This window comes from Solea solea, chromosome 5 (assembly GCF_958295425.1).
Source record: "Solea solea chromosome 5, fSolSol10.1, whole genome shotgun sequence".
NCBI classification, from domain to species: domain Eukaryota; kingdom Metazoa; phylum Chordata; class Actinopteri; order Pleuronectiformes; family Soleidae; genus Solea; species Solea solea.
In genome coordinates, this window is record NC_081138.1 from 16,320,067 (window position 1) to 16,333,563 (window position 13,497).

The 13,497-nt window shown below is 41.4% G+C and overlaps 1 protein-coding gene across 2 annotated transcripts in view; it reads left to right on the plus strand.

The window, feature by feature from the left end:
* hcn4 (hyperpolarization activated cyclic nucleotide-gated potassium channel 4) overlaps positions 1-13,497 on the plus strand; it is a 60,836-nt gene that overhangs the window by 14,278 nt on the left and 33,061 nt on the right. For both annotated transcript variants that reach the window (XM_058628643.1, XM_058628642.1), the window contains exon 2: positions 3,526-3,949. In XM_058628643.1, the coding sequence (XP_058484626.1) occupies positions 3,545-3,949 (405 nt within the window). In that variant the 5' untranslated portion in view covers positions 3,526-3,544. The remainder of the gene's footprint in view (positions 1-3,525; positions 3,950-13,497) is intronic.

Sequence of the window (13,497 nt, forward strand, 5' to 3'; positions counted from 1 at the left end):
CCCACAGACCCATCTCTGCAGGAGAAAGGTTAACAAGTGTGCTAACATATTAGTGAATACTCCTCTCCTCAATCCCATACTTCTCTTGTACATTTGTTTTACACAGTATAGGCTACTCTGGATAGATAAGCATGTGTCCGTGGCTGGCTGTATGCATGAGCTCTCACTGTCTCCCTTCAGGTAGCTTTGCTGGCAGGGTGAGGAAAACGAGAGAGGCTTATCATGTAGTCAGATGCACTCTGATGGTGACAACACGTTCCTGTTTTCCCCCGGTCACCCCACTGCAGAGCACAGTGAGCTATGTCTCCATCCCTTCAGACCACAAAATGTCTCCTTTCATCAGTACTGTGAACTCTCAGCACCTTAACATTTTAGGTGTGAGCTGTTCTGCTGCTTCTCTTTCTCAATGTTTCCAGTATTTCTCTGGTTATCTTATGTCCTGCAGTCTGGCTTTTCTTCCCTTTTATACACATGTGATATGGTCTCATAATTGCATTAACCCTCTTATAACAATCAAGATAATCAGGCCGCCTGGATTTATTCGGAGTGAGCGCTTCTACCTCTTTTTCCAAGATAACTTTCACTTTCGATATCTGGTACTGAGAAGCTGGCATTTAATTTTTTTTCTGTGTCTTGAGTCTTGAGGGCTACCGTAATGACAAGTGTATGGGCGCAAAGCTCTATTTCTCTGCTTTCCGGTATCCATCAATCCATCTTCTACCGCTTTATCCTCCACCTGAGGGTCATGGGGGGGTGCTGTGCCAATCTCAGCTGACATAGGGCGAAAGGCGGGGTACACCCTGGACAGATCGCCACTCCATGTTTTTTTTTAATTTTCTACATATCACAAATAGTCAAGGAGTTATGATAATGAGAAGTCGGTGAAAGAAAGAGATGCTTATTCCTTTTTTGCCACTGAGCTGCTAGGTTAACTGTTTTGCTTTTAAGACGGGTGGTACATCGCCACACAGAGGGACACAGAGAGAAATGGAATTATTTATTGCCTGCCTGTATTTATAGAACAATGTTCTTCTATGGATTTTTGCTATGTTTAGGTGGACTGACCTTCATTAGCAGGCAACTACAGGGAGAAATTATGAGCATTTAATCCATGGGGTCAAAAATGTGTTGATGGATAAACTGAACTAAATAAAAACATTTTGGTTGAAGGGAAAACACCTTTATTATATCATAAAAAGTACACTTTGTTGTAAGAAAAAGCTGAACAAATGCAAAAATGGACTGCATGTATTTGCATTTTTTACAGGGGCTGAAAGAACCAGAGAAATGTAGTTGATTGTACGTAGACCTTGTCAAGTGCTTAGAGCACTCCTACTAAAGCTGGTACTCGCACAAATACACAGTCTATCCAGCATTTGTAAGATTAGGGAACCTGGCAATAAGAAAAACAAATGTCTTTACCTATGTTTGCATTTTTTTCCTTTTTGAAGTTTTTTCCTGTTCTCTCGGGCTTTCAGTTTTAACATGAGCAAACACAGTGGTGGCAAGGTCTGTCTAAATATAACTCCACTTGACAACAAGCTGGAACAGAAGACACCATTTTACTTTGAAGAATTCCAATTACTGTCACCGTTTCCCCTGTGTGTGTGTGTGTGTGTGTGTGTGTGTATGTGCGCATGTATGTGTGTGTTTTTGAAATAGACATAAACCTGAGATTGTGTATTTATTTATTGATAGTATGAGATCCTTTTGAAAACTGTAATCCAAGCCCATTACAAACAAAGTATCTGGATTTTTTTACTTCGTAACAACTCGTCAATAGAGTTTTTAAGCCATGAGGCATTAACATGTAAAGCCATTAGGGCTTTATTTAGTCTAGTAAAAGGATTGTTTCTTTTGAACCTTAGTGTTTTTGCAGCAATACTTAAGATACGTTGGGATACTTAGTTAAGTACTTTCAGTTCTAGTGTCAGTTATTTATATACAGTGTACTCTCTTTCTCGCTCTGTCTGCAATGTTACATTACATTACTAAGGAAACACAATAAATTAAAAGAACCACAAGATTCCTCATGATGCACAAGAAAGTATCGCATGGACATACATATAGAGGACACCTTGGTTACGCCGAGATATTTCTAACCCTGTGAGTTTACACATAGTATGTCTTAAAGAAAATGACTGAATTTTTACACAGTCTGGATGTGATACTGCAGAGCAGCAGTCCATTGCAAACCCAGGAGTTATTTACTTCGACACACAGTGAATCAGCCATGAGATCAATAAACATCATGTACAACAAGAAAGTAAAACTGAGGTTATTACTTACCTGCTCTAGTCCCACTAGCTTCTAGTAAAACCACTTCACCCATGCGTTTTATGTATGTAGCATAATTTCTTCTTTATTTCCTATGGCCCCACTCTTAAAATTGGTTTTTCTCAGAGACAGATCTTTATGACCCAGGTAGCCATATAAATGGATAAATCATAGGAAGCACATTAGGCCAGTGGACAATGCAAAGCCCCCCTCATGGTGCATTCTGTGGAGTACCCAGGATATATCGCTCTTAAACAAAAGACCCAATCTGGATCCAATTACAAAGCCAGCAGAAAGTGCAATTTATATCCAAACTCTAAGGCTCGGAAGATGGACGGGGTCACGGTAACGATTGTGATTACCAATTAACCCTCGCTGACCTTTTAGTTGTGATTTACGATTCAAACACAAAATGTTTGCATGCCAAACAGTCCGCTGGCATATTTGGAAGGGTACATATGTATCGGTTATGTGTCGTTTTAGTCCAGCTTCCTGGTGATGAGTTGATGGTGTAGAAAGTAACCCCTCTTTTATTTGGATTTTATTTGGTTACAAGTCCGACATCAGACTCGGGAGAATGTGTTTCTGTCGAATCTCCGAACAATTCTCCCCGCAGAAGAGCAGGTCCAAACATTTAGAGGTTATCTGACATCATCATCCTATACTTCACATTTGCCCATTTTCGGTATTCTATCTTCAGTCTAGAAGCCACCTAGCGATAGACACAGAATACCAAAAATGGTACCCCTCTGTCTCAAGGACAGCTGCTCAAAGCATACATCCACTCTTCAATGTAGACAACAAAAAAATAAGCATCACAATATCATTTTAAAATATATTAACTTGTGGGCATTCGGCCATAGCTTGATACATTACATGTTACTCTCCTACAAAATTCACTCTATTTATTGTGACACAAAAGTAAAAATAATTGTGATTGATTTTTGATTTTACAGCAGTTACTAACATATGCCCGTCACAAATGAACAGAAGCTGTTTGATAAATCAGTCACTATAGAATACTCTGTTCTCACGGTGCTGCAAAAATAAATGTGTATATATAATAGTTTCCACTGATTTAAGTTTTTTTGGTGACTAATAATTGAGTGAATTGAGCAGTTCTTAAAGGTCTCAAAAAGGAACCATGTTTGTCTGGGAAAAAATACAACAAACATACCTGTGTATATCATGCATCATACCAAATGAATAAAATACAATCTGTTTTTCTCCATTTCTCTCACCATCAAGGTTTTATTGGGACTTGACCATGCTGCTGCTGATGGTGGGCAACCTCATCATCATCCCTGTGGGCATAACGTTCTTCAAGGATGAGAACACGCCCCCCTGGATCGTGTTCAACGTGGTGTCTGACACTTTCTTCCTCATGGACCTAGTCCTTAACTTCAGGACAGGTATCGTCAAGGAGGACAATACAGAGATCATTCTGGATCCCCAGCAGATCAAGATTAAGTACTTGCGCAGCTGGTTTGTCGTGGACTTCATCTCCTCCATCCCCGTGGACTACATCTTCCTCATTGTGGAGACCCGCATCGACTCAGATTTCTACAAGACGGCGCGCGCCTTGCGGATTGTCCGCTTCACTAAAATCCTCAGCCTGCTGCGACTGCTCCGGCTCTCGAGACTCATTCGCTACATCCATCAGTGGGAAGAGGTATGAAAGTACACCTGAGTGTGATTACTGTGTGTGTTTAGTAGCTTAATGTTGTGCACTCGCTCATGTCTGATGTGTATGTGGTCTAATATCCTTACTGTTTCCCTGGCTAAGGCTTCAGATTCAGTCTGAAAGACAAAAATGAGTGAGGTTCTTTGTCTGGGGATAGCAGCAAAAAGTTATGTTTTTTTTTTTTTTTGTCTTTCAGTCTCTCTAGGGGTCTCCACAGTGGATGATCTGCATGTTAAAGTATTCATGACTATTTAAAAATATACAAACCTGAACAATGTTTTATCAATAATAGTAGGCAGTGGCATTTATAAGTGTAATACCTCATTTTATACCTTTTACAATGAGCTGATGACTGCCTAATTAGTAATGGCTCTATTACCATAAGGTGGCAGCAGCTTGTGTGCATGGTGGAGAGTGCATGTGTTTTTGCAAAAGTTATATGAGTTACGGGGTTTTCTTGAATGCATCTTGTAGCTGATCCTGCTCTGTTCCAGCTGCATTAACGGACCCCATTTTTTTGAATAGTTTGTTCCCCTGCAAAAAAACCCCATTAATATTTTCCCTAGAATTTCCCTTCACCAAATTTCTATCAGAGCTACAACATGTTTGCAATGCATTTATCTCACTATTAGAGACCCTTTTCCAACAGGAACCTGAAGTCTGTGTCACTCACTCCCCCACACCAGAGTCCATAAATGTAACCCAACTCCATTTTAGCTTTCAGGTTCACGGTTCTGCCTAAAAAAAACGGAAACATGGATAGATGCTGCTTCTGATTACATCCACCCTTGAGACGGAGTGACGGCCTCTCTTGCTGAACCCCAAGTTGATGAAGCTTGGATGTTGATTGCCATTTTCTCACTGTGTGCCCATCCAGCTAACAGTGGGACCATGGAGCCCGCTGAGGCTTTTCTGCAATACAAGCATGATTGTAATTGCGCCAATAATTAGCAAAGGTCCTTGTTGCTCCCACTGAATAGATGTTGTTGTTTAGTCTCAGGAGTAAACGGTGCAAAGTGACACATCCATGTCTTTGTGCGCAGTCAACGCGAGGGACCCGTGAGTGATACCGGACAAGACGGAGATTGGTTGTGAGGTTATGTGAGATCACGTTTTCAGAGCTGAGGGGAGCGGACAGAATTTTTTGTTAACATGAGCAAGAGTTTTGTTAGTCAGCTGACCAGTCGCGAAAGCGAAAAAGAGGAAACGCTGGATAATTTCAATCAAAGTAATCCACCAGGATGACTGCTTCTTGGAGGTTTCATAATAAAGTACTGTTTGTCATTCTACACATTCTCCCCACCAAAAATAACTAAAGCCCCCAGCATGCTTGTATTTCTCTGACGCAATGTCAGTGCAGGGTTGAGGCTTTAGTTCAGGGTTTAGTGTCTCAGTGAAGAGTACTTTGGCAGAGTCAGCGTGCATGGTCATAATACAGATGTGATTATAGCAGCAACCCTGCATTAGTCCACTACATGCTGTTATTGGTGTCAGGGATTGAAGCAACATTTCCTGTCTAGTCAGATTGTTTACTTAATGTTTTCTGATGTCTGATTTATTACATTTTCTTTATCAAAGGCATGCAAGTACATTTCATTTTGGTGCCTGTATGCGCCAATGTGTTTTATCTTACTCTGGAGCAGTCTTTTAAATCAAGAATAATTTAAGTAATGAGGTCTTTCAGCAGTGTTTTAAATGAGACTGTTGTAGAAAACATACATATTACTCAGTGTCAGAATGAGCATTAACAGCACTTTTGTTTGTTTTTTCCCCTACTTTCACACTGACCTTGGATCGGAGCCTCAACAATACATTCTAACTGCACTATTGATGGCTATTAATTAGCCTGTTTGTGCTATGTTGTCAAAATGTAGCACCACTTGGTTAGTTGGTGGGCGTGTTCACGGGAATGCATAATCATTACAGGGGCAATTGCAAATGCTGAATAGGAAGCTGATTGCCAGTCGAACCACAGTATCCCCAGACCTGCCTTTGGGCATTTTACAAAAGTCCCAGGTTGCACTCTGGGTAGAACACAGTATGTGTGTGAGAGGTGACATTAATCATGCAGGGTCTCTGTGATGCCATTTCAATGAGAGGAAATGTTCAGAGGGATAACTGAGGGGACAATCCCCCTCCCCCCCCCCCCCGTGCCTCCATGCATGCCCGCTGCTGTTTTCTGAGCCCACAAATGAAGGCAGGGATACATTTGAATTGAGTGGACATGCTTGACAGTGAGCTGTCACATGTTCAGCCTGCAATTGGGGAATAAATAAAAGGGAGCCGACAGTGATGGAGGGAGGAATAGAAGAGGGATAAATAAAAAGTAATAGGGCCTGGTGATTTATAGGCACTGGCTGTTGTGTGGTTGCAACCATTTCAACATCCCAGTATAGAAGTTTTTAAGAAATAAAGGATGGAAACAATTGGGTGGAAAACAAAAACATAGTCAAGTCATAAAAGAGGGAAGGACATTTAAAGACGGCAAGAAACGATTTTCCGTGTGTGTGCGGCTGGTGAATGCTAGTTAGGCAGACGGAGTGAAAGGCCAACGTTGCCTCAGCGCTACAGCACTCCTGACGCAACCTCACAGAAATGTCACCTGTCACTGCAGAATAAGTTGTCGCCTAGATCTCGCCACCTGACTTACTTTTTGACTTTTCCCATCGACGGCTACACGTGTCTGTGTCTCACTGCCATTTGAATAATGTGGAAACTCTTCACAGTGACCTTACATTGATCTGCATACCTGCATATTAAGCTTTGGAGAGAAATTGGAAAGGCTACACGACCAACAAGTGAAGCAGGATCAATGCGATCAAAAACACTCTGTAATCTTTAGCCCTTGTTCTTCATTGAATGCCGTTCACTGCCATTGTTTTTTTCTTTAACATGTTTCAATGTCCTCCAAAAAGGACAACGAAAATGTAATTCTTTTTCCACATTTCCGAAGTATCTGCAATCTCTAAATAGTCCGACACAAATGCATGCGGTTCGTTTGAATTTCATTTCCTCCTCAGTAAGAAGTCACACAAAGGACACTTCTGCCGGGAGATGGATGTTGAACGCAGCTCAGTGAGCTCCACGGCATGGTGGTTCTAATCTCATGGAGTGATACTTTTGGGAACAAATATGAAAATAAGAATCTTGTTTTGTGTAATAAAAAAAAAAAAAAAAAGCCTTTTCAGGAATTCATGACAAGACAGAGGCTTTCAACAAAATGTGAGATGAGGAAGCCATTCATAACAAAAACAGAGTTGAAACAGAGCTCAAACATATTACAGGCAAGGAGCCCTAGGCTGGTGTGAAGCTGTTCTAAGACATAAATAAAATCATATTAGTGCATTAGTGGATCATTTCTCTACTGGTTGTTTTTTTTGCCCAAAAGCTGACTAAGCTGGGCCATAAAGCAGAGTAGTGGCTCGCACTGTTGCCTCACAGCAAGAAGGTCATCATTTCCCAGTGTGACCGAGCGCCTTTCCTGTGTGCAGAGGTTAACTGGACTGTCTTATATGACCATAGGTGTGAATGGTTGTTCGTCATTGTGTGTTCGCCCTGTGACAGACCGGAGACATGTCCAGGGTGAACCCCGTCTTTTGCCCTATGTCGGCTGGGATTGGCACCAGTGACCCTCGTGTGGAGGATAAAGTGGTATAGACAAGGAGCGAGAGGCCGAGTGACTCCTTTCATTCAATGCTTCTCATCCTCATGTGCACAAAAAGAATGGCACCAGTGTGACCTGCACTTTCTTAGCAACGGGCTGGTCCAATAAACCATAAATATGTTTCATCATCCTGCTGGGGCATGGACAAAATGTGTTGAATCTACTGATGCTGCCTTAATAGTTGAAGTTTTTTAATTGGAAAGGTCTGCCAACTTATGAAGTTAGAATATGAAATACACGATGTATGGCATTGATTTGTGGTTTTCCTGTGCGTGTGTGTGTGTGTGTGTGTGTGTGTGTGCATGCGCATGCTTCTGCCGGCTTTATGGACTTTAATTGCATGTCCCTTGACAAGCACACTGTGCTCGTAGCCCTGACATGATGGCACATAACCACAAATTGTTAAAGTGTCCTTGAGCTCGATGTTTGACCCCTAAACTGCTCCAAAGGGGCTCCTCAGAAAAACAGCGGAGGAGTTTGTGGGTCTAAGTAGAAGCTGCACACACACTTTTTTATGAACTGCAGCTCAGTGACAGTGTGATAATCTTACATTTTTCAATTATAGTGCTGAAAATCGACCATATGGCAGTTTGTTTCCTGTTTTATACTTTGATAGGATTAATATAAGACCAGGGTCTGATCTTAAGTATCTCAAATCTTAGTTACATGTAGTTTTGTACTGTATGTTCGACATTAAATGCTGTGGACTGTTACAGCTGTGAAATAAAAAAGAGACCACAGCAAAATGACCACTCTGATTTGACTAATTATAGGTATGTGATTAGAATGTTTTGTTCCTTTTATACACTATGGACATTTCCTCCAAATTAAAAATATAACAAATACAACAACAGAAAACAGAGGAAACAAGGTACTGTTTGATCTTAGGAAGAGGAATAACCCTGATTTTCTTTCTCAGCTTTAATGTTTCTTGGCATACTCTCTCACCAGTCTTTAACATTGCTCTCAAGTGACTTTTAATCCTGCTGCAAAAATTCAGGCAGCTTGATTTTGTTTGACGACTTGAGCCTATCCGCTTTCCTCTTGATCGCGCTCCAGAGCTTTTCGATTGAGTTCAAGTTTAGACGGTTCGGCCTTGTCCAGAAGAACTGCAGACTCTGGAATTTTGCAACAGAAGTAGCCTCTTTTTTTAATGACATGCTCCTATTTTGTCCCTTCTCCTCTTTGGAACGTCCCATAGCAGTGTCACATTTGCTCTGATGACCTGCCTGCATCTGTGCTGTGTATGGGGATTCAAACCGCACCGTCAAGTGAAGAAAATATACCATTATATCACACAGCTCTAACAGCAATATAATTGTTCACAAACAATTGGTTTTGGCAGTGATATCATTGCACTGTCATGCATAATGACAACAACATAGTTTGCCGATTTCCATCTCACACACACACACACACGCACACAGAGTTGAATGCCAGCATGGGCCTCCCTTGTGTCTCTATTGTCAGTTTCCACTAGTCACTAAAAATAAGACTGCGACCGGATACTCTCCTCATTGGAGTTGTCTCCAGTTGATGAGCCAGTGACTTGGATGAGATTAGCCATCCTGTTAAATCAGATTCAAGGCAATGAACTAATGACTAAGCTGTGGGGGCTTCCTCTCATCACGCCAGATGCTTTCAAAACAACTGTCAGGACTGGCCTGACCCAATACTCTACTGCCTTTAGAGGGAATGGAGATGAATTTTCGAAATGAGCGCTGAGGCCTTCACTGAGGGGGAGGCAGGGGGTGTTATAGATAGTGAGGTTTATCATGGCTATGTGCGTCATTAAATTATGTAGATTCATTAGTTTATTGTCTACCGCTTTATCCTCCACATGAGGGTCTCTGGAGCCAATTCCAGCTGAAAGGCAGGGCACACCTTGGACAGGTCACCAGTCCATCGCAGGGTCAACATACAGAGACAACAACCATTCACACTCACATTCACACCTATGGTCAATTTTAAAGTGTTCCTTTGTGTGCGGGAGAACCAGGGTCTTTTTAAATTCTGTAGATGAAATTCTGTAATTATTTAGGGTGTAAGTACATGAACAGCAGAACTTTTGTCTAGTTCTGTTTGCCTCTTAGATCGTTGAGATTTATAGTTCTGACCACGAGTGGGTGCGTACTGCAGTTCAGGAGAAACAAAGCATGGTGTCAATCAAATGCTTCGGGGCTTTGATAAAAGTCAGTCACACGGCTGCTTTGTGAACTGCTTTTTACTTCTACTTGACAGATTTATATAAAAATATTCAAATAAGGTAAATCAACTAATCAGCCCCCACTCACCGGTCCATTACCTTGGCTAAGGTATGGTCTTATAGAGATAAGAAAAGCAGGAAGAATAGATTTAATGGGCTATTATTGAGTGCACAATGACGCCTGGCAGCAACAGTGACAGGTCCTCAACACTCTGAATGAGCCATGTGCGAATGGAGTACCCACTGAGAATTTGCTTAAAAACTATTACACAAAAAATGTTTAATCCAGCACAAAACCATTGGTGCGTCACAAAGGGGAAGCAGGGTGAGAGTGGTTTTTGTGATCCAAGCCCTGCAGGCCTGTTTAGACACATGATGGAAGGGTGTTCCCTGTGGCCCACTCACCAGCCTATTTCTCATTCTCCACATGCGCTTTAGTCCGCCATGGCAGCATGCATTAGCAGGGCATTCTGGTCAAGGCATTTTAAGTGAGAAATCTAACCCCTGTGCTGAATCATGCCATCTCGATAGATGATTAAAAATACAGAGATTTAGTCAATAAAGAGCATTACTTGCCACAGGGGAGTCGGGGGGGGGGGGGGAATGACGATAAACACTGTCATCTGCACATGTATTACTTTGCACATGCAATGAATATTTTAAGAAAAAAGAAAGATGACGGTGAAATAACCAGTTTAGTATAGTATAGTATTTTTCTTTTTTTTTTTTAAATAACTAGTTGACATTAACATTTTAAAATAATGCAGAAATATAATCAAATCACATTATGTAAACTAGTCTAACAAGGAATCAGCTTAGTGTGTTAATTTTAAACCAAAGCACCCCAAGTTCCTCTTGGGTATTGGTATTGGTATTGACCAAATTCAAAATGTTTTATTGGTTTATTAAATTGATCCATTATGCAATTTTAAAATGAATTTGAGTTAGTTTTTAAATAGCTGCTGTTCCAGTGAACAACCCAACTTCATGAAATATGCTAAGCCAATTTAAGAACATTGCAGAGAAACAGTATGGAGATGGTCTGTGTTGGACAGGACAAGTGTCGCGCTCAATCAGCAAAACGGCACCAGAAAAAACAATATGAATGAGTGGTTGTTTTCTCTTTATGTGCTGCGACGCCACCATGCCAGACATTGATCATCATTAGCGGTGCTAGCAGCAAACACCAGATGCTTTGGTACAGTGCTACGTCGACTGTGTCTGGGCAGCTACCGTCACCACCATGGGACATATGCGTCTATTTTCTCACCTGGATCACACTCCTCTCACGCCATCTGTTTGAGATGACTCGGCAGCTGCCTTCATCCACTCTCTGCCTGTCTGGGCCTGATCGCTGTCTCATAAGGATACAGATTAGTTTATGAGTTGAGTACTTTCTGACCCTTGTTGTGCATATTACGGCGCTTTTCCACTTTACGGTTCTACCGGGCTCGGCACAACTCGACTCCGCACGGTTTGGTTATCAGGCATGTCGTTTCCATTACTCCAAAGTCCCCCCCCCCCCCCCCCCCCCCAACATGGGTGGGGTCATCAGAGCACGGCTGCACGAAACTGTCGTGGCATCGTTTTATACGTGATACACACAAACTAGTGACGAGCAAAGCAGTTATTTTTGATGTACTGAATCATTGGAATCAACAAACACCAAACTCCTCTGTTAAATATGGAGAATTTTGAAATTTCCTTGCTAAATGTTGATGAGATTAACGCATGTTTTCAGGATTTTTTTTAAGTCTTTTTAACTGATCTACAGTTCGGCCTTGTTTGGTTTGCTTCTTATGTCGGACGTTGCGCTCATGATTCTTCCAGTGACAACACTCTCTGACCAGTCAGTGGCCGGTCTTTTTTATAAACAACATTTTTGTTGTTTTAAAACTGTTTTATTAGTTTCACTTATTAAACCCCAATTAGGTAGATTTTGACATTGGTGATCTGATCTACGTTGTTTATTTAAAGCAGCAGTGCATATTTTGATGTTATTATTGTCTCTGTTTGATAAGCATGAAAACAAGCATCGTGAAGCAATACTGTCTGACCTCCTGACCAGGAGACTGTGTGAATTCAGTAGCAGCACAAGGACCAGAGGAGGCAAGAAGCATCAAATTGCTGAACTGTTTTTTGAGCTGTATAGAATTCACCTCTGAAACGTTTTGTGGTCGCGGCCTCACTTAACTGGCACAATATTGCCATTTCCTCTGTCTGTCTTGATGTGAAACAAATCACTTCCTGTGTGTCGCATGGTAACTTCCCCAAAGGAACACAGAGACAAAACACAGAGAGAGCCATGTGGGGCAAATAGGCTCAATCAGTATTGTGTGAACACGTGTAGGATCAGGTGGATACATTATAATGGATATTTAAATGCTATGCACTTCAATTTTAAGATAAAACAGGTGAAGCATGGCCTCATATGTGGAGGGCCCTAATGAGTGTCGTGAGAGCAACAACACACCCCTGTAAGAAATAGTTGTGCTGCATCTCTGTGCCCTCATCAATCAAAGCTCTCTTGTTTATTCGGATGCTAATGTTGTCAGGCTCACTCTGTGCCCCTATTAATTAAAAGAAAGTGGTCAGCAATCCATCATCCTCCATTTAACACGCCATGTTGTGGAAATGCTGCATGTGCAAAGTAATGCCTGTGCTCTGTGTGTGTGTATACATATTTATTTGTGTGTGTAAATGCTTTTCTGTTACACTGAACACAGACGTCCTGCTGTCTGAGGCCCTTTCCCCCCCAAATATTCGATAGCACAGAATTATAAAGAAATGGAGAGGAGACACAAACACATCCTGTCTGTGCCGCCGACGAATAATGATCCTTTAACAACCCTCAAACAGAACTGATCTTTGGAACAATTTCTCCACACCGGAATGTCTCTTCCTGCTTGGCAAGGGTGTATTTGAATTGATTTCAGCTGTGAGGAGAGATAGGGGAATCCTTTTCTATCCTTCCTCCAGTACACTGCAGTCTGGGTTGCAAACTGGAGATTTGCATGCATTACCTGTGACGACTCTCATGGGGTTTATTCACCACACAGAGGTCCTTTTAGGTCGACTTTATAGTAGGAATGTAGCAGGAGTTATTGTTGAACCATAATGAGTATTTTCAGGCACATTATGGAATGTGGACACTGTAGTTTTTGGTATAGTGATGTGTTCTAGACGGGCCACCATTTAAACTCTATGACCTAAACTGTTTTCTATTATAAAGTTAATCTTTGTTTATAAAACTTTAATAGCAATGATCTTCATTATGGCTGAGAGAGACTCCCTAGAGATACACAGAGAACATGCTCAAATGTGATACAGCAGATGCTCTGAAAGTGAATTTCACTAAACAAACATTAAATGTGTTTGAATAAAAATAGAAGTAGTGTGTTTTCTGGGTCTTTCGATTTTAGCTGCAGTGTTTCTGTTGCAACTTTAGCGTGAGAGTCCAAAGTGTTGTCTTGTAGACTTTGATCAATATATGTTTGTATGTCTGTTTATCTAACCAAAATACAGTATAGATCAGGGGTGTCAAACTGAAATCACCTGGGGGCCAATGAGTATCTAATCTGGTCATGAGGGGGGAAAAACAGTGGGGAAAATAACAACACAACATCATGATATTGCAATAAAGATATTTATGATGATATCTCGCAG